This window comes from Pipra filicauda, unplaced genomic scaffold (genome assembly GCF_003945595.2).
Source record: "Pipra filicauda isolate LSUMZ 115617 unplaced genomic scaffold, ASM394559v2 scaffold124_size2119055_pilon, whole genome shotgun sequence".
NCBI lineage: Eukaryota > Metazoa > Chordata > Aves > Passeriformes > Pipridae > Pipra > Pipra filicauda.
This window is the reverse complement of record NW_024103707.1, coordinates 1,669,748-1,695,743: the sequence shown is the minus strand read 5'-3', so window position 1 is coordinate 1,695,743 and position 25,996 is coordinate 1,669,748. Positions and strand designations below refer to the sequence as shown.

Below are 25,996 nucleotides of genomic sequence, written 5' to 3'. Positions count from 1 at the left end.
TAAATGAGTTTTTTTGCAGCCTTCTGCAGCTGTGGAATAAGCAGACAGCACAACAGCATGGAGACTCGAAGTTAAAGGGGCCCAGCCAGGCTGAGCTGTGTAGGTAGTAAGGCTTGAGATGAACACCTGCGGTTGGCTGCATTTCATTTCACAGAGCCCATACTGGTACATACCCATGTTACAGTCTTGGCTGTAGCAATGTACCAAATCTTTCAAACAGTCCTGATGAACTTTCAAATGGATGGGTTGTCCTAAGTTTTGCAGTGTTAGTGCAGAAAAGAGGATGAGAAGGAATCAAAAGATGTCCAAGAAGCTTTGGGAACCAGCACAGCTCCTTAAGTGTAAGGCTTCAGTAGTGAACTGTGAGTAATATTGAGAGTATTGCCAGAGTAAGTGAGAAACAGAAGAGAAAGGAAGTGAGCAAATAAACAGATTATTACTTTTTAAAATGAGTTTCCTTTTACACTGAAGAATGTAGAATTATTAAACAGGTGTTCCTTGAAAGCAGACCACTGCACAGCACAGTAATATCCCTTTTGGTTTTTTTTGGGGGGAGGAGCACTCAGGAGAGGTATGTATTCCATTCTCTCTTGTGCCATGTGGCCAGGTGTACATTTGGCTGATGACTAAAATGAAGTTATTACTTGGCTTTGAATTGGCAGTCCAACCATGTGGCATGTTAACTGGTCTTCATGCAGGCTATCTTAATATCCTAGGGTTGCCTAAGCTGGGTAAGAGGCAGGCAGCCCTTAGGAAAAATAGGTTTTAAAGCTGGTGAGAATTCCCAGAAAGCGATGTAACTTCACAGGTTCCCTGAAAGTACTGGCACAAGCACTCTTAATTTGTGTTGGATTGAAGAATGTTTTTAAGAAATACCCATTTCTTGAACAATTATGTCCTCTGACACCTGTAAGCAAATATCTCCTGAGCATCTGTGTTATTTCTGTGGTATCTTCTCAGCTTCCTGAATACTTTTTATAATGGTTCGTATTTTATGAAGCAAACATGAAAATGTCTTATGAAAGCACTTGAGGGAGAAGAGATGCCTGTAAAGGCTGCATGGAAGGTAGAAATCAATCAAGCTTACATAAGGGATCTTCTGAGGACAGGGAGACAGACCTTTCTGGAAATTGTAGAATAATGTGGGAGCAAAAGTCATGGATTAAAGGGCACAATCTTTTCCTTTCCTTTCCTTTTTCCTCATATACCCTGTTGTCTGTAGCTGCTTTGGGTATGAGAGTGGTTGTGAGTGGCAGGGAGACAAAAATTCTTGTCTGAACTTAGAATGCTACAGTTTAGAGAAGTAATATGAAACACAACTCTGTGTGTAGTTCACTGTTGTCCCTCGCCATGTGGCCCACTACCCTTAGCATGCAAACATTTAACACTGTCAAATCCAGAGTAGTGAATTTATGCATCTTTCGTGCTTATGCTATACTGAGACAAATAATTATCTAATGTTCAGAGCAGAAGTAAACAAGACCCTCTTTTGTCATATTGTTAATAATCCTTGTGTAAGTGCAGATTTTGCAACTGACTTTGGGAAGCCTCTGTATTGACTATCAGACCTGCTCTTATACACTTTCTTTTTATGTTTTGATTTTTCCCCTTTTTAGGCCTTTCATCCTGCCGTGGGCCACCTCTTTCAAAATGCTGAATAATTCGAGTTTCATCAACATGTGTGGGTTCTTATGGGGCTTGTAAAACTTGATCAGAGTCTTCCAATTTATGTTGGAAGGGACCTCTGGATGTCATTTGGTCCAGCCCCTACTCAAAACTGGGACAACTTTGAAGTCAGATGAGACTGTTCAGGGTCTCATGCAGATAAATTTTGAAAGCTGGTCAGTAGTTCGTGAAGTCCATCCTAATACTCTACCACCTCACACTCCCATTTCTTGGATTTGTGCCTGTGGTTGTATGAATAGGCAGCCTGACCACACTGAGTGAGGTAACATCGGTGAAACAAGATTCATTGTGTGCAAGTATCATGAGCAGTCTGTTTTTTCAGATTGCTTGTAACTGAAAGAGAGGGAAGAGCAATTGTTTAGCACACAGCTTTCTGTTTTATGCTAGTGGAGATAATTATAGTTTTGAAATAGAAAATTATGTTGGATATATTTCAGAATTATGTTAGAGAATTCCAATATAAAATTAATTTTTAGCAGTCACTGTAGTTACACAGAAATGAATTGCGCTTACAACTAGACAACTTTTGATATATGCTCAAGTGACCCTGAACATGTTCTTAATGAAGAGAAAACAGGTCATTCCTTTGCAGTTATTCTGGCAAAATTGAGATATTTGGATGACAAGTAGCTTTTTTTCTTATGAGTTGGTCCTAGTCCTGCAAACACTGGTTTAAGTATTTATCTTTATATATGCTGGAATGATGGATTTTGATAAGGCTACCCACATGAGCAGAGCTGAGTACTTGGGTATTTGCAGGATGAAAGGTTTACTTGCTCCACTGGCATGAAGAGGTATTTGTTTGCATCCTCTTTACAGCCCCATGGATTTTTGATCTTTAACTTTCAAACATTTATGGAAGAGATTTTTCAGTTACATATATTTGCTGATAGCGCTCTTGTTTGCCGTAGAAGATGTCTGGTTACTTTTGGAACTGAAGATTTTGTGAAGCTTTAACAAAAGTGGTTTTGGCTTCTTTTTACTCATGCGTCCACCCTGACATCAGAAGAGAACTTGGGTGGTACTTGAGGTGCACTTTAACACTATTAATTTCTAACTCTTTTTCTTGAAAAAGGTATCAGACGTGAATTTTTTACCAAGAGCAGTCTTTCAAAGAAAGTGACAAAAATTAATTTTTTACGTGTTGTAGGTTTCTCATCAGTATTCAAGGAAACCAGAAAACACAATATTAATAAATATTTGTTTGCCTTTTTCATACTTTATTGCAATTGATGATTCAAAATTGTACATCACATTCTTTTCTTACTGAAGTCTCGTCTGTTTACTTTAATCGCATCTGTTTATTAAAACAATCAATCTCTGTAAATGTCCTCTGCAATACTTTTTAGGTTGAAGAATGATAGAATCAATATTATAGTGGAGATACACTTCTGTTTAAGAAAAGAAACAACTAAAAATTTGAAGTAGTTCTGACTGTTGAGCCCATGTTTGTAAATTCCCCTTCAATTCTTTATGTAAATACAAGTTAAAAGAAAGAGGGCACTGGAGAGGGGGAAGTAAAGAAAGGGAGAGTGAATGATATCTGTAAAATTTCAACACTGTTAATTGTGGAATTCCTCAGTTCTGCTGGAGAACCTCAACTTCTCTCTTGTTGAAGCTAAACTGTTTAATACATGTCAAGTTTTTCTATAAAAACAGTTTTCTACCTTCAGCATTTTAAATAAAATCTATTTTTCCTGACTCTTTCCAGCTGATATAGATGATATGAAGATATGCTATGTTTTACGAGGGGGTGACAATGCCACCAGTGACATTTTTCATTTCATCGTTGAAGATGGTGGTGAGTACTCCTACGATCTGTGATTTTGTTGTTTTTTTCAAGACAGAGTTTAAGTATTTTTTGGGAGTTGAAGAACACTGAATTTAATTGAAGGAAGTCTATGTAACCTCCTGGAATATGGTTTTTGTTATGCCTTTCCTATATTTTGAACTATTTCTGGTCATTAAAAAGAGAGGAGTTGATGAAATGGTAATTGCATCTAATGAAAAAAACCTCAACCTACTCTAGCAAGAAAGTGAAATTCTGTAAGTCTACTTGGATACCAGGGTTTTATGTAGTTTACTTTTGTATTCCCTGTCCAGGCTCTTTACACGTAAATTCTCCTAAGTCTTTATCTTGAGAAACTTTCTAAATTTTGATTTGTTGTTATTGTTGTCTACCTTTTTAAAGGTTTCAGCTATAAGACTATTCATATGAAAACATTAATGTACCTGTTTTGTAGAGTTCAAGTCTTTATTCTACCTACTTAACAAAATCCTCAATGGCTTGTCACAGATTTTCGTCAGGAGACTGATGTGAATTCTCCTGACTAATATTGTTCTGTGGGATTGTGGCAGATGCAAAAGGAAATATAAAAGTGAGAATACTGGCATGTACTCATTTGAGGAAAAAATATGTAGATTGTTTGTTTGTTTGTTTTTAAAGCAAAAAGAACAGTTTAAAGGGTAAACCAAATACATTAACAGGCTTTTTTCCTTCCAAAGTCTGTACTTCAGGTGGATATTCCTAAATATAGATATTCCTGTGTGTGGTAACAGGTGGTTAGATTATGCTACTTTAATACTTTCTTAATATGTGATACATAGCTCTATGAGGAATTGACAATGAATTTTATTAGTTAATTTAATAATATACTTCTTAGAAAAAAAAGCTTCTAATTAGCTTATTGTCAGCCTGCGTTACTCAGCTTGTGTTACTGCTTCACAAGAAGCACAGCCAATTAAGGGTTTTAAGATCAGTGAACAGGGATTTGTCCTGTCTGTCACATATTGAACAGTTTTGTCACCATCTACCATTGCTGGGAGTGGGATATTGAAGCATGTTCACCTCTCCATTGTGCTGGACAAGCATAGAAGAGACAGTATATTCCTCTAGAGACTTTTGAAAATGTCTTTGCAAATCTTTGAGACATCAGAGACCAAGTAGTGAGATAAGAGTTTGTAACACTTGACTTATTTTCCATAAATGTTTTCTTTTAACTGAGATATAGATTAGAGATACTTAAAGCTAGGTAAAGATCATGGAACGTGGGATGCTATATTTTCATAGCGTTACCATCACTTTCTTATGACGAATGTCACCACACAGTGACACTGTTCATGACTTTTAAGTTGTTCTTCTAGTAGGTGAACAAATACTCATGAACCTTGAGATCTTTTGAGGTTTCATGTGATGAGACTAATTAAAGCTGAAGACAGTTTGCTCTCAAGAGGCTGTTTAACATCAATTCTTAAAACTGTTTCCCCTTGACAACCCGACATTTGTGGGACTTTTCTCCATTCTATTTAACACTTCATAGTGGCAAATATGTAGTTAAAGCAAATCGCACTTAATATATTCCAACTCTATACCAAGAATTTTTCTTTCCTTGAAAAGCTTACCTGCCACATCTGATTCTATTTAGCAGACCTGTAACAGCCTGTCAATTGTAACACAATGCTGTTTTTCATAATACAAAGAATCATTATGATAACAAGATGCTTGCTGATTTTTTAGAGCCTTTGGAACTTGCAACGTTACTGTCTTACAGTCTACTTAGCTAGATGGTAAGATGGTCTTTTCTTTCCTGAGGCTGTTTGTTGACACAGTGAAAAATGAGCTGTGTTGCGTTTCAGAGCATTTCTGATTTTCTGCTTAACTGAAGATAGTAAAGCTGCATTTAAAATTGATGAAGTTGTGAACAAAACATTAGTAATTGTCTGTCTGAAATAACTCAAATTTCTTAACAGTGTCTTTAGAATCTGTAACAGGTGAAAAATAGAGCAATTTAATCCAGCTATATTCCCACCCTCCTCATAAAGACATCAAAGCCAATGTTTTGCAGCTCAAGTATATTTTGGCAGACTTTCAGTGGTACCAAGACTATTGTTTAGTTTTTTTGATTTTAAGCCAGATCATACTAAGAGACTACACACAAGAGCTGAGTGAAAGATGCAGCACAGGTGATTAACACTTACTGTAGAAAGGCACACTTCAGACTTTTGTCTCCTGTATCAGGAATTTTGCAGTAGTAACAGGTTTGTGCTACCATACAATGCCTAACACTATAAATTAAATAAGTGGGACTTCACTTAAGCTGAATTGTGTGACAGTCTATAAGTTCCAGTTCAAATCTATAAGATCCAGTTCAAATCAAGAAGGATTTCAAAAAGTGGTTCAATGAATGAATATGTGTTCGTAATTCAGCTAATGCTATCCAAATAAGTAGAAAACCCTAAAATAAGGCACATGTTGTGCTCCAGGTATTTTATATCTTCCGCTGCTTTCATGCCTCAGTGAGAGAAACATACAATGCCAATTTCTGATCTCTTCACATGACATGCATCAGAAAGTTGATTTTGCCCCATACCTATAGTGTTGCCTGCAAAATACTTTTCTACATGTCTTGCAATATATTTGTTCGTGGTCTGTGAGCTGCAATTAGGAGAAAAAGAGCATGACTTTTCCTAGCTCCATCTTCTGACGGTTGATCTGCCCTACTCATTGTACCATGACTTACAAAAACAAATGCAGAAGGCTTTTTGTGAGCCTCTTAAATGATGATAGTCTTGATTGTGGCCTGAGTCAGCTATCTCAGGCAATTGCCTGGAGAATAAGTACAAGGAGTCATCAAACTGCTCTGGTATGAACTTTGTTGTGGATCTGGAATTTTGTTTATTGTCTAACGTGGTAGCATTTCTAGTGAGCAAGTTAGGGCAACAGCAGACCAGGTGGGTAAGTGAGGTGAAAAGAGCCAAGTCAGCACTCTGCCAGCTCTTGGCCCCTTGCCTGCTCCATTTCTCACAGTGGGAGTGAGTGCCATGCTGCATACCAAATCGTGACCTAGGATCTGAAAGCATGAAATAGGGTACCAATACAAGGTTAGTTGCTTGGGGGCCAGAGGAGAAAACTGCAGTATAGACAAATGAAGACTAGCTCAGGCATTATGGCTGTCTCATGATAAACTTTCTGATTATAACTAAAGAGGACAGAAACAGGATCAATATGAAGAGAAAGGAAGGCCACTTAAAGGAAAGAAAGCCCTCAGAACTGTAATTCACAAGTGAGAGCATAGGCCTTCTGTATTCAAATCAAAATTAGAGGTTTCACCAGAAAGAACTGGTTGAGTTTTAAAGCTCTGAAAGAGTCCTATGGTCAGCATCAATTACCTGCAAATGTAAGGCTTTTGTGGCTTTAAATGGCATTTCTTATAAGAGTAATTAAAAAGTAGAATAAATTGAACACAATTTGGCTATTTATTAGCACAAAAGTTCTTTAAAGGTAGAAAGTGTTTTTATTCTTCATATATAGGGATTTAACTGAGGATAAATGATGATCTTCTATAAAGTGTGTGAGCCCATGCATTTCTGTTATACTGGAGTATATCAGATGCTCCTGAGTTAGCTGTGTGATGTTTTGAAAGAAACTACTTTAGTTGATATTAACAATTTACTTTCCATTTTGTTTTAAATTTTGGACTTAAGATAAGTATATGTACACCTGTTGATAGTGAAAACATGTTTACTGAAAAAGTGTTATGAGTGTTATGACTCCATTTTAGCAAAACCATGGATAAAGTATGAAATTTTGTTTTTCACAAAGGTTGTGAAATAGTCTGAGTCGAATTACTTTCCTCAAGAGTGGTCTCTGCATTCCATTAAGAAGGTGGAGAAAAAACTCTTCTTAGCAAGAGCAAACATGTGATAGTGGTGAATCCTGATGTTTACATTATTAAATTCTTAATTCAATAATAAAGAAATGAATGCTACCAGAAGGCAGGGAAAGCAGGATTTTTCCCCCTGGGAAGGTAAAAAAATGCAAATCCAGACTGATAGTTGAACTCCTGGACATATTTCTGGTATGTAAGTTGGTACATTATTGAAAGACTCACTAGATTGAAGAAAATATCCAGTTGAAAATCCTTGAGCCTTTAGTGAAAAACAAACTCATATAGTAAATTATATCTGATAATTTTAATGGAAGCTGCAGTGTCTTCAGCAAGTCTGGAAGCTCGAGAAAATTGTGTATGTATGGCACTGCCAAATATACACATAGAGTTGGTGCTTTAACTGTGCAAAATGGCACTAATCCTTACGGAATGAAAGTTGACAGAGAAGTTAGCTCCAGTGTGTTGAGCTCTTGTGCCTGTTTCAGAAAACTGCATGCTGCAATTTCACACTACATCCCTTGTGAGTGGTCTGAGGCTTTTCTACTCCTTACATGAACTGTGCACTGAAAATGTACAGTTAAAACTGAAGTATATTGTTCACCTTCTCGTTATTTTCTCTGTTTGTCTGAGATTTCTAAATGTCACTGCAGTCAGTCATAATAGTTGAATAAGAATATGGATCTAATGCCCACCTAGCCAATCTGTAGAAGGTATTTTCTCATGAAATGTGCTGTTTCAAACAATCTGAAACTGGTTGAACTGGTTTAAGGCAATTTTTTTACCAGATTCTGCTGATTGTGTAGAGTAAAACAAACATACCCCAAAGCTGGCACTAAACTCAAACCCCAGCACAAACTCCATGCCTCCAGAGGCAGTATCAAAGTCAAATACATTCCTGGCCCAGCAACAGGTATCGGTTCTGGGGTAACAGTACTACTGCAGCAGTGTGCTGAATGCCAGTTAGAGAGCCAGTTAGAGTTTCTCTGTAAAGGACTATTGTTGTATTCTTTTTTGATTCACATAAGAGAATTTTTTTATCCAGTTAGGTTTTGTAGATAACTCTGAAATGTTCAAGATTGGGTCATGTAAAGTCAGTAAAAGAATGTTTATCTCTTATAAAAAGTGGTCTGCTCCCAAGTATTTTTAAAAGAAGACGTTCTTGACCTGCTTGTTCCTTTAGTGCTCTCATTGCAGTAGTTTGCCTTGTTTGTTCTTCCTCCTGCCCTGTCTGTCTTCTGAAGTTTGAGAAGCTGTCAACCAGGATTGCAGCACCCATGGAAGAGGTTCTTGTTTTGAACCTCAGTATTTTTTGTTGCAAGAGGCTAGTGTCATCCTAATATTTTTTTTAATTAGTCGGTTCCATTAAGTTTTCCTGTTCTGAGTAAAAAAATGAGGTTACCCTGCTTTGGGCCTTTTGGATCTGGAGCATTCAGAAAAAAACCCCAAGATTGTGCAAGGGAAAAATCCATTTCCTGTTCAGCCTAATTTGAACTGTAATCTGTCCCTCCCTTACCTAACTTCTTTCTCTGCTTAGTGCTTAAGTGGAGTCCTCCAAACTGTTTCTTTAGGACTGCTAAGCGGTATCTTGCACTACCGTGCCTCAAGGGTAGAATGGTTTCAAAGGGAAAGAAATCACAGATTCTCATGGCTGTTTTAGGAATGCGAGGATCACTAGGGGAACAAGAATTGTTTTATTTCAGGCTCTTTGGGCAGCTTTTCTGACTTAAAGCCAAAGAATCACAAAGCCAAGGCTCACTAAAACTGGTGATTTACATCATTAGTTAAATCTTATTTAAACTTTTCATTACAGATCCCTAAATGCCTTAACACAGCTCTGCATTTTCCTGTACTAACATTTGGTTAAATCCTCACTGAAGCAAGAATCTTTCAAAACAATTCCCTGAAGTTAGCCTTTAAACCTATTTTCTGGGACAACTTCATAGATTTTTCCCAAATACATTTATGCAAGAAATTTTGTTAATTGAAGAATCACTGTTTCACTGTTTAGAGAAAACTCTCCATTAAGTTTGTGAAATACAATTATTTTATCTGTCGTCCTTCATTTTGCTAAAAAAATATTTTTTTATTAATTTCACCATTCTTGTATGCTTTATTCATTTGTGAGAGAATAATATTACATACCTGAGTTTAATTATTAAACTAAAAAGGTTGTCAGTGCTGCTTTTCAAAGCAAAAATACTGATGTGTTTTCCTGGGTGAGCTATAATAATAATGTGGGAACAGACATTTCGGACTGAATATCTGATAGTTCATAAAGAAGCAGACTGGTGAAATATCATTGGCAATTATTTGCAGCATCCTTGCTTGAGCTCGCATATGGCATTTGAGCACACCAGTCTTGCCAAGAAACTACATTTATCTTTGGCTTAAAAACGAGGGCATCGCATGCTGGCAGTACGTTTGCCATCATTTGCCAAGTACTGTATTGAATTCTAGTCTGTTAGGCTTGTTGCTGCTGTTTAAATATACTTTAGGTTGGTGCCCAAACGATTTTCCACATCACACTTCTTGCTGTAAGTATTATCAAGGGATTTAAATAGTTAGTTTGACACTAAGGTCTATAAAAAAATAAATATATAAATAAACCTTACTATAAATAAAAAATTAGTTCATGGGGACATTGTTGTGAATGTGGCTGCAAGGTTACAGCATAGTATCTGTGAAAGAATACAGGAGTAAGAGGTGCTTATATGAGGCGTATAGGAAGTTTAGTACAAACCTTACTAATCTCAGTGCAAAGGCTTTCATTGTCTTCTGTACTACTTATATTGGTCTCTTTGTCATGGCATTTTAGACCGAAATGGGTAAATTATTGAATTTTCCATTTCTAACCTGAATATCACCTTATCCTCCAAATAAACGCATAGAAAAGGTCTACTTTGTCGAGCTGAAAGAAGATTTTTATTTTTTTTGTGAGGAATAAAGGCAACTGTTTGATTTGGCAAGAGAATTTTTGTTTGTTTTTAATTATTGGGGTTCAAATGGTGATTTTATACAAAAGCAAAGATTTCCTCTGCTCCTCACCCTGGATTACTGATCGTTTTTTAACAAAAGCAAAGCAGTGTACTTGAAGCAATGAGTTTAGATACTGCCTTGGGTTAGAAAAGGAGAGGCAATTGTGGTTTTAATTGCCTTTTAGACAGAAGTTAGAGCACTTTTTCCAAACGTGGAAGTCTCAGATGCAGTTCCTTCCTTCATTTCAAAGGTTTTCAACCCATATTCCCTCTAATGTGCCCTCACTTATATTCTAGCCTGTTTTGTGTTATGTTTTTGTCTGCTGCTGCCCAAGAATATGAGTTCTTAATTACTCTTTGGAACATAGCCTGGACTCAGCTGATCATTTAAAACTAAGTATTGTTACTACGGGGCCAAAAAATTCTGTCTCATTCTTTTGTGTCTGTTCCTCCTCTCTTTTTCCCCTTTATTTCTCCTTTGCTGCTAATGCCTGCAATGTTCCACAGAATAAAACTGCTTGAACAGGCCAATTAGGAGCAATGCATTCCAGATTAACCCTTAGGCTGGCGGTTTAGATCAGGGTTTAGAGCAGGGAGATTTTGATTCCGTTCCAATTCTCTTTGAGTCAGGGCCAATAGTCTTGTCTTCCCTGTAGAATGAGCACCTTGACTGTTGGGCTGGTTGAATAGAAGGGAAATGTCTCAAATGCCATCACCTGTTGATAGATATTTTTCGAGTTTCCAACTGAGATCACTTGCTGAGTAATCACACTTTTAAAGAACAGTGTAGTCACAACAAAGTTTACCAGTTCAGCACTTGGAGCTGAATCACGCTTGCTTTACTGAGCTGAATAGTGCCATTGATTTCATTTGACCTGGTCAGATGAGAGGGAAGGAAGATAATGCTCAAGGTAGCCCTATAAGTACTTAACAGGCTTTTTACTTAAAAATAATCCCCAATTTAGCTTTTATATTCTTATGATATAGAATATGGGCCCAGATATCAGCAAAAGAATCATGACAATGAGCAGTAAAATTAGGTCAAAATGCAAGAATTAAAGGGATTAAGGAGACACACTAGGCTTAAGTAGAAGAATTGAGAACTCTCAGCAGTAACACTGATTGCCAGTGACATGAGAACCTACAGAAAGACACTAATTCCTAAAGTGAGCCATAATAAGCTTGTGAAATTATCTTGGTAGTCGGTTGCAAATATTTTTGATTTGGATATTCTAAAGGGCTCTAGAGAAGGGACACTGGCTGCTGTCAAGAAACCCTGCTCACAGCAGCTAAGTTTGTTTAATTTCCCGACTTGTTTTACTCGAGGGATTCTAAATAGACCTCAGAGTAAGTTTAGCTTTTATCACTTCACTGGTGAGTTAACTATGTAGAGCCCCCTAGAGTTCCCACAAAGCGTGTGAGCAGTAAATAAAATGTATGCAGGAAGTTTCTGGACTTTTCAAAAAATTAGGTTGATACTTATACAAAGAGGGATAAATACCTCTGAAAAAACATAAGATAAATGTGGAAATACACTAAGAATCAAGTTAAATTAAAAATGGAGAAAATAAAATTATGGCATACGTTGTCATCAAAGTTTTGCAATTTGTGCATCTTTATTTACAATACTCTCAATGTTGTAAGCTTCTATTTGCCTTGCTAGATATAAGGCTTGTAATATAAGGACCATTCTTACCTCATCAACCTCTTTGTTTTTTCTAGAAAAATGAAGACGTTAGTTTTATTTCATAAGCCCAAATTTTGTTTGGATGCTGTTCAAATTTTCCCTGAAATTATATGATCTGTTCTTTATAATTGGCATCAAAGTAGGTTAGGATGTGTTTTGGTTGTCTAGGGCTTAACAATGGTGACAATAGGGTAGAGTGTTTATGAATAAGAATCGGGGGAAGGCCGACAAGGCAGATGTTGTGGTGGGAGTCTGTTATGGAGCACCCAACCAGGATGAAAAGGCAGATGACATATTCTATAAGCAGCTGGGAGAAGGCATTGGAACAGGCTGTCCTCCATCTCTGGAGGTATTTAAAAGATATGTGGATGTGGAACTTAGGGACATGGTTTAGTGGTGGATTTGGCAGTGGTGGGTTAATGGTTGGACTTGATGATCTTAGAAGTCTTTTCCTAAATGATTCTACGAAGTTAAGAACCAGAAATGATACAAGCAAAGTGAAAATCTTGTTAGAGTAAGTTAATTAATTTGACCTGGGTTGATTTTTGTTTGGGTTTGGCCTAGATGGGGATTTCTTAGATTGGTATAGTGTGGCTTGTTTTCTCTAGGGTTCCTTTCAGTTAATCTTTCTTTTACATATTTAACTAATTCATTTTTGGTTTTAGTACTAGAGAGGATTTAATTTATTGGTAAGCCCTTAGGAAGCTCCTTGGAAAGACAAATTTTTTTTCCCCTTCCTGAAGAAGGATTTTAGCTTGTTTAAGTTCAAGTCATTAGTAAAACATTAATTCAGTCAACTTGATACACCATTGCCCTGAATGTTTGCCAGAAATGCAATCTCAGTAACTCTTAAGTACCAGCACAGCATTTCTGTCACTTTGCTGTATAGTATGCATTTTCTTCAAGACTGTAGGAATGCTGTTACCACAGATCTTGCTGCTTCTTTAAAGCTTTGTAGTTGTCATGTAACATAATAATTAGAGAGGAAATTGTAAGGATACCTTTAAAGAAACATTTGAAGCCTAATTCAACGCCCAGTGCCTCTTTGTGCCTAGAGGTTTGTGGTTTGAACCTCCATTACTGAAATCTTTGAGAATAGTTTTTTCACTTCTTACTGTGGTGTTCCAGAGCAGGTCATACCAGATAAGATTCCCATAACTAATAGCATGCTGTTATTCACTGTCTCTAAAACTATTTTGACCTAGAAAATTTTATTTTAGGGCTTTCAAAGTATTTGGTTTCTTATTCTGATGTCTCCTTTTTAGGCAGAGCTTGTGGTCTCAAGAGCTCAAGACACTGTAACCAGTTAAAAAAAACACTGAAGTACTCTGTATATTATTTTAAGACTTTTCTGGGCTTTGTGCTGAATTCATTCACTGTCTACACTGTTTAATCTCAGTAATTCCATTCAAACTGACTCATCATTACTGTACTGTGTGCTCAAATACATCACTCCTGAGAGAATTTCAGTGAGAGTCTTTTGGATAGAGATATGAGATCCTAATAAAAAGGAAACTAGTCATTACCTTTTCTTCTGGCAAATGCACGAGTTCATCACACTCAACTTCTTTAGAGATAGGTGATGCAGTATTGTACATTTAAGATCCAAATGGCAACCTGTTTAGTGGGCATTTTGAGTGGGGTTTTGCCTGGATTCATCCTAATCAAGTCAAGGTCCTTGAAATGCTGAATTTACAGCCATAATAAATTTAGGTTCCCTTCGTAATGGTGAGGATGAGTAAATTTGGATGTGACACAGAACAATTACTCTGAATTTTAACCCAATTTTGCCCATAGCTTCCTTTTCATGTGTATGTAGAATTGCATAAATCATGTAAGTATTAACCAGAGCAGTGTTTAGCACTGGCAAGGTTTACAAATTAGTTGGTGAAGTGGACATTTTCAAGCTTGTTGACTGATTTGGGCGTTATGCTAAATATAGGAAAGGATATGAGATTGACAGTGTCTTGCTTTACTTAATAAGTCATTGCATACTCTATTTCCTGTAGATATTTGAGACCTGTGCTTAATTTTCTCTGCTGCCTGAGGAAGCTTAAATAAATATTTCCTGCAAAACTGCTGTAACTTTTAGGCTATAGGAAATGTGAGGTGAATCCCTCTTACTGAAGCAGAGTCATTTTGTGTGGAATGAGTTGCTGTTCACTGCCAAGCGCAGATCAAACTGCCTGTCCCACTGCATCAAAACTGGGCTCTTTGGATTCGTTCAATGAACTAAGTTTAATTCTACTTCTGCTTTTTTTTTTTTTTCGCTCCTGTTTGATGACTCCAGAATGAGAATAGATAGGGTGGAATTGAATAATAGATATAAAGATAATCACAAAGAGTTATATAGGCTTTCTTTCACAGGATTTGACATAACAAAATGATCTTTAGCATTTGGCTAATGCTGAGGTTCATAAAATTGACAGTTTGTAATGTTTCATTTGAAGGATCATGGATCTTGTCAAGTTACACAAAAGCTGGAAAGTGTAATTTCCTTATAGGCCTTATTTCATGAAACTTAACAGTAATGGTGGTTTTGCTTAAGAAGGAGTCTCAGCTGCTTCTGGTCTGCAGGAAGTTTTTGAATGCTTGATTTCTGTATTTCACCACTGTTAGGAAGTGGCATAACAAGGATCAGTGGTTGGAATTGAATACATAACAATTCAGTTTAGAGATGGGAATGCAGTTTTTAAGAGTAAGTGCTTTTACCTGGTAACAGATTTTCAAGGCAAGTGGTGAATTCTTCTGATGTCTGCAGTGGCAGGTATCTTACTGGAAAAAAACCCCACCTGTGAAACTATATTCAACACAAGGTTACTGAATAGAATGTTCTGTTCTCTTAATACAGAAGATCAAGCTAAATTATTACAAATGCCTCTTTTGACCTGAGATCTATGGACCAGGAATTTATAGAAACTCTCAATTATTACTGATTTTGCATGAAACTAGAGTCAGCAGCAAAACTCTCCTGGAAGATTAGTAAGAAAAAACTGAAAAGAGAATATATAATTTGCAGAAAATTCTTATCAGTGCCATTCTTCCAAATTGTATATTTAAGAAACAATCCTCACTCCTCCTTGACCCCTCTCCAAGATCCTTCAGGAAACTAAGAAGTGCTATTATGAAAGTCATAGAAGGACCTTTAAATCACACAGCTGAGAAGCCAAGAATTCAAAGATAAAATAAAAGCTGAATGGTGCAGACCTCAGAATCTGTGGATTGTTATGGCTTTTCATATAGTCACTGGTTATTATTTGTTTAGCATTTCAACATAGAATCATATCCCTCTCCCACCCACCTACATTCTTGTAAAGTATATCTTGTTAATCTTAATGTTATCTTAACATTTTTCACCTCAGGGAAGTTTTTACAAGAAATTCTAAAAGTAAGAAGCACTTGAAAAAACAACCTAAAAGAACACTGAAACCTAACAAATTTGACCAGTCTTGCTGAATTTTTAAACAACCTTTTGCATTTAACAATTAAAAAACCTGAAATTTGCCAACTTTTATTTATTTTTTTATGTTCAAAAAGCCAGATTTTCTTAAATAATATTTTATATAAATGTAGGTGCAGTATTTTTAATACAATTCCAGTGTTTATTCTGTTCTTAGCTATATTAGGTTTGCTCTGACATAATGAAGTGAAATAACTCCATTCTTGTGTAAATGAAATTAGAACCAGACTAGCAAGATTTCAACCCCCTTCTCAGCAAAATTATTCCCACAAAGGTTATCCAACATGTGTTCTGCCTGAGCAGCATGTTGCTTGGAAGAGTTCAGCAGATCGGAGAGAGATGTCATGTTCATCATGCTGCTGGCTTCTCTATGGATGTGCTGTCACATCCAAATGCAGGGATATGGATGACTTGCTGTGATTAGATCATGTAACGTCGCACTTGTACAGCCCTCCAGTGGTCCATGCATAGTTATTTCGCTTTTGCTTAACTATTCTAACTTGAACTGATGGTCTGTAAGCTAAATGTTTTCTAGTCTACTATAGAAGGGGACTATATATACATATATAGAGGATTGTCTCTAGCCCTTAAGCCAACTAGCTTCTTCGAGTTTATATATATATTTTAAAGGGCTGCTTTCTTTCCTGCTTCACTCCTGTTTTTCCCCATGTAGCGCTGAGGTTTCTTTGGTGAGTAGCATGGTTCACAGTTAAGTCTTGAACTTTGGATTCTTGACATGCCTGAACTGGCTTTCTACCTGAAGAAAAGCAGGTATTCCTCCTTCAGTGCTTAGCTTTGCGTAAATAGTTCTTTACCCTGGCCATTGCTTATAGACGCTGTTATCCAGTCAGCTAGCTACACTGAGAGGAGATAGCATTTCAAATAGCAGTCAGTTCTAGGGTATATAAAAAATACACAAATCTTCTGCATAGGAAAGACTGCCATTTTGAGAAAAAAAGAATCATTTGGAGGGGTAAGATGGTCAAGAGATATTTTCACGCTTCTACAGAATACTTTTTAGGTCAGCTTTTAGTTCTTACTGATCATAGTATCTCAAAATACAGCTCTCAGGCCCAACCCACCTTTCTAGTGTAGAACTGATAAGAGATTGTCAAGGAGCTGATAAACACAAGCTTAAGGAGTAAAACTAAAATGAAGTATATAGGGTGGACTTTTAGTGCAAAGTGGTGTCCATGAGTAAATGCAGATTTTTTTCCTGTTTTTTTTTTTTTTTAAAGTTGCTCTTTCTCTGGGCTTCTTCTAAAATCCTTTTGATTACTTATTATGCAGTTTAGTAGTCCTTATCTTATTCCTTGCTAAGGTTAAAAAAAATAATTTATGTTCCCCTTCATAAATACATTCCCTCTGAGAATTCCCCTTTGGGCAGTGTTGTTCAGCTTCATTTCAAAATACAAGACCACGTGCTAAACGGCATAGAGTAGGATACACAGGAGGAACAAAGGCATGATTAATTGTACATGCTAACATATTTGTTTTACTTCAAGTTAGCTGCATAGCTTAGCATAGCAGAAGCCACGGCATGAATTCTAACATATTTTAATCCGAGCACAACCTCTATATACCTTCTGGATATACATGCTAAATAAATAACAAGCATTGCTAAAGCCCACATTACAATCCATTAATGCTAATGTTTGAGTGCTGGCTAGATCAAGATAGCACAGGTACACTGTCATGTATTCGTACTAGTTTCTTCATTTTTCTTAAGATTTAACGAAGTTTGGAGGGAGCTTGTAGCAAACTTCCCTGGGCAGTTTTAGTTTTTGATATTTTAAATGGAAGGTCTAAAGAGTCAATATGTTTTAGTTTTCTGCTCATTTATTACCTTTTAACAACAAAAAAATATTCTCAACGTACAGACAAATTTTGCTCTTTCAAATTCAAAAGGAAAATAAAAAGGATGGGAGTCCTTTGTTTTAACAAAGATGTCCAAATGTATTGTTCCAAATCCTAGTGGTAGTTTTGGGATCCTTTTATAGTTAATGGAGTTGTTAATTTAAGCAAGATTGATTCACCTTAATCTAAGAAATAAGATAACAGATTAGTTGAATTACTCTCCTGAGGTGCTCATTTCTCCGTTTATGGTAAGGAGGGCCTGGTAAAACTAGAAAAACATTATTAATCTAAATATGAAAAAGGTGAATCCTGCTCTTCACCAGTTTTATTTGTGGGTGCAGATTGCAAAAAATAACATTTCAAAACAGTTTCTAAAATATCAGCTGAATTTGGATAAAAAGTTGCCCCTTGTCCTGTTGCTGCATACCAGTGAAAAGAATCTGTCCCTATCCTCTTGACATCCATCCTGAAGATATTTTTAAGCATTATTAAGATCCACTCTCTGTCATCTCTTCTTCAGGCTAAACAGACCCAACTCCCTCAGTCTTTCTTCATAAGAGGGATACTCCAGTCCTCTAAATCATCTTTGTAATCTCTGCTATGAAGTCCCTCTCTCCAATAGTTCCTTGTCTTTCTTGATCTGAAGAGCTCAGAACTGGACACAATACTCCAGGAGTACTCCTAGGACAGAGTAGAAGGGCAGGGTCACCTCCCTCAACTTGCTGCCCATGCTCTTCCTAATGTAGCCCAAGGCCTTCTTGGCCACAAGGGCACACTATAGGCTCATGGTTAACAGCTTGTCTATGATGACTTCCAGTTACTTCTCAGGAGAGCTGCTTTCCAACAGGTCAGCCCCCAACCTCTACTGGTGCATGGGGTTATTCCTCCCCAGCTGCAGGACCCTGCACTTGCCTTTGTTGAACTTCATTAGGTTCCTCCCTGCCCAACTGTCTAGTTTGTTCAGACCTCACTGGCTGGCAGCACAGCCTTCTGGTGTGTCAGCCACTCCTACCAGTTTTGTATCATCAGCAAACTTCCTGAGGGTACATGACCCTCTTCCAGGTCACTGGTGAGCAAACTGAATGAGACTGAGACAGTACTGACCCCTGGGGAATACCCCTATCTCCAGGTGTCCAACTAGACTCTGCACCATGGATCACAACCCTCTGTGACCTGCCATTCAGCCAGTTCTCAGTCCATCTCACTGTCCACATCCGGCCCACACTTTCTAAGCTTATGCATGGATACGTTATGGGAAATGTTGCCAACAACCTTGCTGAAGTCAAAGTAGACAATATCCACTGCTCTCCCCTCATCTATCCAACCAGTTGTCCCATTATAAAGGCAATTAGATCAAGCATGATTTCTCCTTGATGAATCCATGTTAACTACTCTTGATAACTTTTTCCTTCACTTGCTTAGAGATGACATCCAGGATGAGTTGTTCCATCACCTTCCCAGGGATGTAGGTGAGACTGGCTGGTCTGTAGTTTCCAGGACCCTCCTTTTGCCCTTTCTGAAGACTGGAGTGGCATTCTTTCCTCCAGTCTTCAGGCATCTCCCCTATTCTCCATGACCTTTCAAAGATGATGAAGAGTGGCTTAGCAATAATATCTGCCAGTTCCCTCAGCACTCATGGATGCATCCCATTGGGGCCCATGGATTTGTGGGTGTTCCTTTTGCCTAAATGGTCTCTAACCCAATCCTAGTTGACCAAGAGAAAATCTTCCTTTTTCTAGACTTTGTCCCTTGCCTCCAGAGTCTGGGATTCCTGAAGGCTGGCCTCAGCAGTAAAGACTGAAGTAAAGAATTCTGCCTTCTCTGTATCCTTTGTTACCACAGCACCCACCTATTCAGCAACAAGCCCACCTTTGTCATAGGCTTCCATTTGCTACTGATGTACTTGAAAAAACCCTTCTTGTTGTCCTTGACATCCCTTGACAGATTCAATTCCAAATGGACCTTAGGCTTTCTCATAACATCCCTTCGTACTCTGATGATGTTTCTGTATTGCTCCCAAGTGGTCTGTCCCTTTTTCCATGTTCTGTAAACTTCCTTCTTCTATCCTAATAGACTGTTTTTTCTTATTCAAGGAGAAATAAATAAATAAATTAAAAAACACTGGTTTACACATTTTACAATTAAGTCATTAAGTGTTTTTTAAAGTCTTGAATTTATAAGGATAAACTAAAACTAGTGATCAAACATACTGTTTGTTTAGTTAATGAAGAAGATGTAAACTGAGAAATTCTCCATGATGTCATGGTACATCTTGGTCATTGCTGAAGTTAGAAAAAAAATGTTGCATCTATGCACACAGTTCCATAACTGCCACATAGAGTTGAATCACACTAAAAAACCAAACCAAACCAACCAACCAAACAAACAGAATTGGGCCTAATAATTGAAATCCCATTTAAAAAGAGGAATAAAATTAAATGGAGCTAAAAGCAGACATGCAGGCTTGTCTGTTTTTGACACTGGTAAATTAAAACTAGACATGCTAAAGTTCTGTAGTCTTTCCCTAGCTAAGTAAACTGCAGTTCTTTTCACATTCATAGTGTTTCTATCACAGTGTGCTCTGAGTTTCAGAGCATACCAGAAGTGTCTGTTTCTTAGAGGCTGAGTACTCTACAGTTAATTTAATGTGTCTTCTAAATTATTTTTACCTAATATGTTTATGCAGTAATTTCAGTGCATTTGTTTAAAATTTAGATATATGTTATTTATAAAACCAAATTCAAGTTCTGTATTTTGCCTTTTCTGATGCTTGGAGATGGTAGTGGTTCCACTTTATTTCTGTATAAACTTAATTACTGCAGCATATGCAGTAGATACTGAGAACAGTTTTAATGAGTTGAAGGAGTTACTAAAAGTAAGATTGTGTATTTTTTTTCACTGTAAATTTGACAAACCGCTTTCATTTGCAGTGGCCATTCCTTTTATCTAAATAGTTGAGAAAGAATACAGAGATAATTTTTGAGGAGTGAAATACCAAGAAGTTGTGATTCAGATAAAATATAATGCTTAGAGATGCAAGTAATATTTTTATCTACTATATATAATCCTTTAATACACCAAGTGATTAGAGAAAATAGGGAGTTGAGCACTGAAGATTACGAAATTGAAACCAAAATACTGGAAACACTTTTTTATAAATATTTAACTACATTTTTCTAAATACTTGTGTGAGTATAGAGTGTCCTGGTTGTGTATGTTTATGTCTATGTGGGTACAAGAAATGCAATGAAGATATTAGCTGTGAAGTTAAATGAAGACATTATATTGAATATTCTGAATATTCTTTACTTTTAGGAGCAAAATAAATAATATGATTAGAAAAGAATCCAGTACTTTCCAATTCTGTTTATGTCTCTAAGTGGAGAAGGGATAGCTTTGAAATGAAGTTGTTAAAATGATTTTTATTCCTAATTCTTCACACTTGGTATGTGACTTCATGCAAACCACAGAATCTTGGAATAACAATGATTTGAAGCCATCTCTGGAGATCATATAGTCTGATACCTTTACACAGAGCAGCATCAACTAGAGTGGATTGTCCACGAATAAGCCCAGTCAGGTTTTAAGTATCTGCGGGGCTGGAGACTTCCACAACCTCTCTGGATAATCTGATCCACCCCTTGAACAGTCTTACAGTAAAGAAGTGTTCTTCTCATGTTTGAATGTGTCTTGAAATTCAGTTTGTCTCCTTTGTTTCTTGTCTGGTCACTGGGCACCTCTGAGAAGAACCTGACTCTCTCTCCTCATTACACCTTCCCATCAGGTACTCATATGCTCTGTTTACTTTTCCACCTCAGCCTCCTCTTCTCCAGGCTGCATAATCCTAGCTCTCAATCTCTCCTTGTAAGTTAGGTGCTCCCAGTTCCTTAATCACCTTTGTGACCTTTTGCTGGACTTGCTCCATTATGTCCATGTCTCTCGTGTATTGGGGCTCTCAGAACTGGGTCCAGCACTCCACGTGTGTCTCACCAGTGCTGAGTAGAAGGGAATGGTCACATACTTCAGCTTGCTGGCAGGACACTCTAATGAAGCCCAGGATGCCTTTTATGTCCATACTATCCTGTATCAATCTAAATAAACCTAGGTCTTGTGGCAGTAAGAAGGAAATTAATTCCCTGTTACTTCATTCATATGTGAAGAACCAAGACTAGTATGCAAGTATGCAAACTACCATGAATGTGAGTGGCTTACAAATTTTATGTGCAAGAAGAATTTCCAAATTAGTGTGAATCACTGATAGCTGAGATCGGGCTAGAATCTGGTTTCCGTAGTCAACATGGAAATGGAGCATGATTAGAAAACAGCAACTGTAATTAGAAAGTCCATCTCATAGTAGGATTCTGGGGAAATCACGTAAAAGTCTGTGTTGGCAGTTCACAAGATTTATTACCGCTTAGTACCTTGGTTCATGGCAAAGCAGCTGCAAGCTGTTGTTTCCTCTCTTCCCTCTTTGTATCTCTATTAAAGGCTGGAGCATAGGTGCTTGTATTCATAATGACTGGTAAAATTAGAAGAATCAGAGTTGGAGGTTAGCTTGAAAGTGTTAATTTTTCTTTCAATTTAACTGTCTAACATTGGGGGACATCCAAAAATCATGTAAGAGGTATGAAAGGATATGCTAAAAGTGTCTAAAATATGATAAAATTGTACTGCTTTATAACTGGAATTAATTCCATCCCTAATTTTTAATTTAGATTAATGAATGAGATGCTATTCATCAGAGGTGAGTAGGAGGGGGAGAGGGAATCCATAAATCCATGCCACTAAATGTGATACCTCCAGAGCTTTATTTAGGAAATGTAGATACCTCTAGAGGACATTTCAGGACTTATGCAGGCCAGGTAGCCCTCTGGAGTTACTTAATTCTCTCCATCATCTATTTACAGAGTTTAGAGCAGTTGAGTTTCTCCCTTAAAATATTTCAATGATACAGTCAACTCTGAATTGATGACTTGCTGCTACCAAGAGAACCCACTCTCCCTCCCTCGTCCTTTGCTATCTTATCCTACACTAGTTTATAGCATCCTAGGTTGATTCAACTAACTGCTGTGGCTGAAAGCCAGTAGATTTTTAGGCTAAGTGAGTGGTAGGGTATTGAATTGGTTTACCAGTCAGGCGGGGATGAGCAGCAGGGAGACCCCACATCTAGGAATGGAGGGACTAGAGGAGATGAGAGGAATGGAGTTTCCCCAGTTGTGGTCTTGAGCTGTTGTATTTTGTGAGATTATATATTTTGTAATAATCTTATAAATATTAAAAAGAATAATGAATAGAAAAAATAAGATGGAAAATTATGTACATATCTGTGATATTTATGAAAAAATCTGAATCTGTACATAATGAAACTATTATGTATAGCATTACACACATTATAAAATAGAAAAACTTTTATGTGTTCTAATTCATACTATTCTAATAATTTTTATTAAATGTTTAAATAATTTTAATTGTTCAATAAAGGAAACTCTTCTATTTTCTTTAGAATGTTGCACCAATGCCGGTGAAAGATTTAACTTGGATTTGAGGTAACAAGTGATGAAAACGTAGCTTAATTGTTCTTGTGGAAGGAACATTGTCCTGCAAGTCGATTATCACTAAACCAGAATGGGGTTAAACATCTTAAGTACATTACACAAGATGGTGGTTTGCATGTTGTAGGAGATGTGCAGTTAGATTATTGAAATCATTTGTCATGTACCTATATGTATTGAAATTATAGTTCTATAAAACTTGTGCAATAGAAAGACCCACCTGGCTACTTCTTGTGTTCTACTACAATAAATGGCATCCCTTACACAAAATATTGATTAAGAAGTTGAATGTGGCACTCATGCAAAGAATACATCATCAAAATAATCTCCTTTCAAGATGGCAAAACATACAAGGAGTGGTGAACCAAGTCATTAGGCAAAAGCTTCAGTGTTTCATAGAATTGTAAAATCATCAGGGTTGGAAGAGACCTTTAAATCACCAAATCAAACCATCAACCCAACTCTGCCATCGTAATGCCTAAACCATATCACCCAAAATTGAGTAAGAACTAGTGGAGAACCACATCATCACAGGATTTTTCAAAAGTAGGTTCAAAGTTTTCGTGTCTTAAGGAAAAAAAAAAGAAAGTGCGTCCTCCTAATTTTTAGGGAAAAGGTCATTCATACATGTTCTCTATTGCTTTAAAACCTTGTGTCAGTAATTATTGGTGTTGTGCATGTTGAGACAAGGTAGTCTCCCCCTAGTGCTGATCCAGTGACTTTCTGGTGCTGGGGATGAAGTCAGGAGCCCACACTTGCAGGCCTCTGCCCAGGAAAGAAGGGCTTCTTCAAAAAGCAGCTACAAGTACTCAGCTTCTGCTTGGAGTTTTCAGTGAAGAGGCCTTTCTCTCCTTGCACGGACTTCAGGGGAAGTTAGAGAGACAGGTCCAGACAATAGCCAGAGACATTGCTATAATAAAACAAGAAATTGCAGCATGTTTGTTCAGACATGCAGTGTCTGTAGAGATGCCAGCTTAGACATTTTACTATCTCTTTTGCGTAACAAAGGCAATTGCCTCTGGAGATTTCTTTCTGAAGATGTCTCTGTTTAGAGACAGTGCATGCACATGCATGCCAGATGTCTTTTTTGTGTTTGTGCTAGATGTTTCATTTTTTTAAATCTATCATAATATCATACTGTACAGAAGATCACTGTACTTTAAATTGTCATTTGCAACTGTGATGAGGTATTTCAAATTTTCCATATAGTGTAGTAATGAGCCATTTTATGGCTTAATAGAGATGATTTTGTTGAACAGAGTATCTGAAAATATTATGCCAATGTTGCAGTTAATCTGGTTGTTTTTGCAGGGAAATAAAATGTGATCTTTTAGAGAAGGTGATATGGCAAGCTGACTTCTAAAACTATTTTGAATATTCACAGTGATTCTGGTCTGCATCGAAGCACGCCAAAATCCTCTATTCTTGATCAATGCTGTGTGTAAATCGCAGCAGGCTAGTTGTAAGGCAGAATAATGAGGTACCAGAATAGAGAGGTACCTGAACTGAATTTACCATCTGGACCAGGTACTAGTAACACTGTAGACACGACAACTTGGGGTTCAGCTTGATCTGCAGTCCTAGGAGCAGTTGTTCATGCCAAGTTCTACATTGCCACTGCCATATATGTTTTTTAAGTAACTAGTTTAATGCTGGGTGCCTTGTATTTGTTTGTGCTGCAATTGCTTATCTGGATTGTGATGCACAGGGCCAATGTGCAGTACCAAAAGTTGGGATAGGGCTACACTCCCTTTCTCTGTGCTCAGGGTAGGGTATGATGTGGAAACTGCTGTTCCTTTGCAGCATGGGAGTGTTCTGCTCCAGTGCACTGACTAGGACATTGGCAAGGCAAAGGAACCTGTGTGAAGGCAAGGGTCTAAATATATCATCTGAATAAAAATCTAACATTTTTGCCTTCAAACAGATATATCTAAGCTTGCTGATGCTACTTGTCACAAATTTTGTCCCTAAGCTCTTCTTGAAGATAGTGGGAGGATTGCTGTAGTAATGACCACATTTGAAAAAACAAGTTTTGACTGTCGTTTACTGCGAAAACAGGTGTGGTGTTTTAATATCTTACTAAATCCCCTTTCTGCCAGAGGTAGCTACCTTTTAACAGAGTCAACAGAGTGGTATGCATATTTTAGTAGCTCCAGTGTTAGTCCAGCTCTGTAGCAGTGCAAGCTAAGATACTGAACTGAGACTGTGTGTTTTAGGGCAGAGACAAATACTCTGCATTACTAACACTGCTAGAGGTCTGCCAGTAATGTAGAAAGGGGAAAACAGCTGTGGAGGGTAGTGTCTTAAAGCTGCTATGGCAAAATTTGCTAGGACTTTCCTGTCAGATATGGTCATGAGATCAAGATTTGCATCAGAATGTGCAGTATCATGCACTTCATTAATACTTTTTATTCACCCCTCATTTGAAGTATATGTTGGTGTGTTTGACCTGTCCAAATAAGTAAAAGCTGCAAACAGATTTAAAATACCACACTGACAGTCTAGTTGTCATTGAATTAATCACATTCTTAATTGTACTGTTTCTGTATCATTCATTGCAGTTATGGACATCGGTGTGTTGGTACAATACAGAACATGAATAACATGTTAGGAAAGCAATGCTTTCTTTTAATAAGCATACACAGAAAAAGTCAATTTTAAACTGGATTAAAAAATAATATAGTTGTAACAATAAATATAAGTTCAGGTTCACCTATGAAACAGTTGTTCTTAAGTCAGCCTTCTTTGGTCTCTGGGCTTGATGTAGATGTAGTCAGACTTTTGCACTTTAAAGAAATATTAATTTAAAGGACAATATGATCATTATAGTGCTAGGAATTTGTTTTATTACAGAAATATTTGTATTACCTCTCTCTGTCATATCAAATGAAGGATATGTGAAAATGTATTTATATCTCACATGCTAACATGAACGCAATTGTGGAAGGCTTTGTTGAGAGAGAATAGAAATTTGGACATAGTGATTGCCAGATAGAATTGTGGATATGAAGGGGCAGTACAAGAAGGAGTAACATGCAGCATAAAATATGAAAACTGTGAGCCAGTGGTTTGGAGAAAATGGGATGATGTGTTGATGTAGATGCAACTAC

General features: G+C 37.2%; 1 protein-coding gene across 1 annotated transcript in view; it reads left to right on the top strand.

The window, feature by feature from the left end:
- The window catches only part of FREM2 (FRAS1 related extracellular matrix 2), a 122,803-nt gene that overhangs the window by 5,894 nt on the left and 90,913 nt on the right, over nt 1-25,996 (top strand). The window contains exon 2 of the mRNA XM_027729239.2: nt 3,398-3,487. Within this exon, the coding sequence (XP_027585040.2) occupies nt 3,398-3,487 (90 nt within the window). The remainder of the gene's footprint in view (nt 1-3,397; nt 3,488-25,996) is intronic.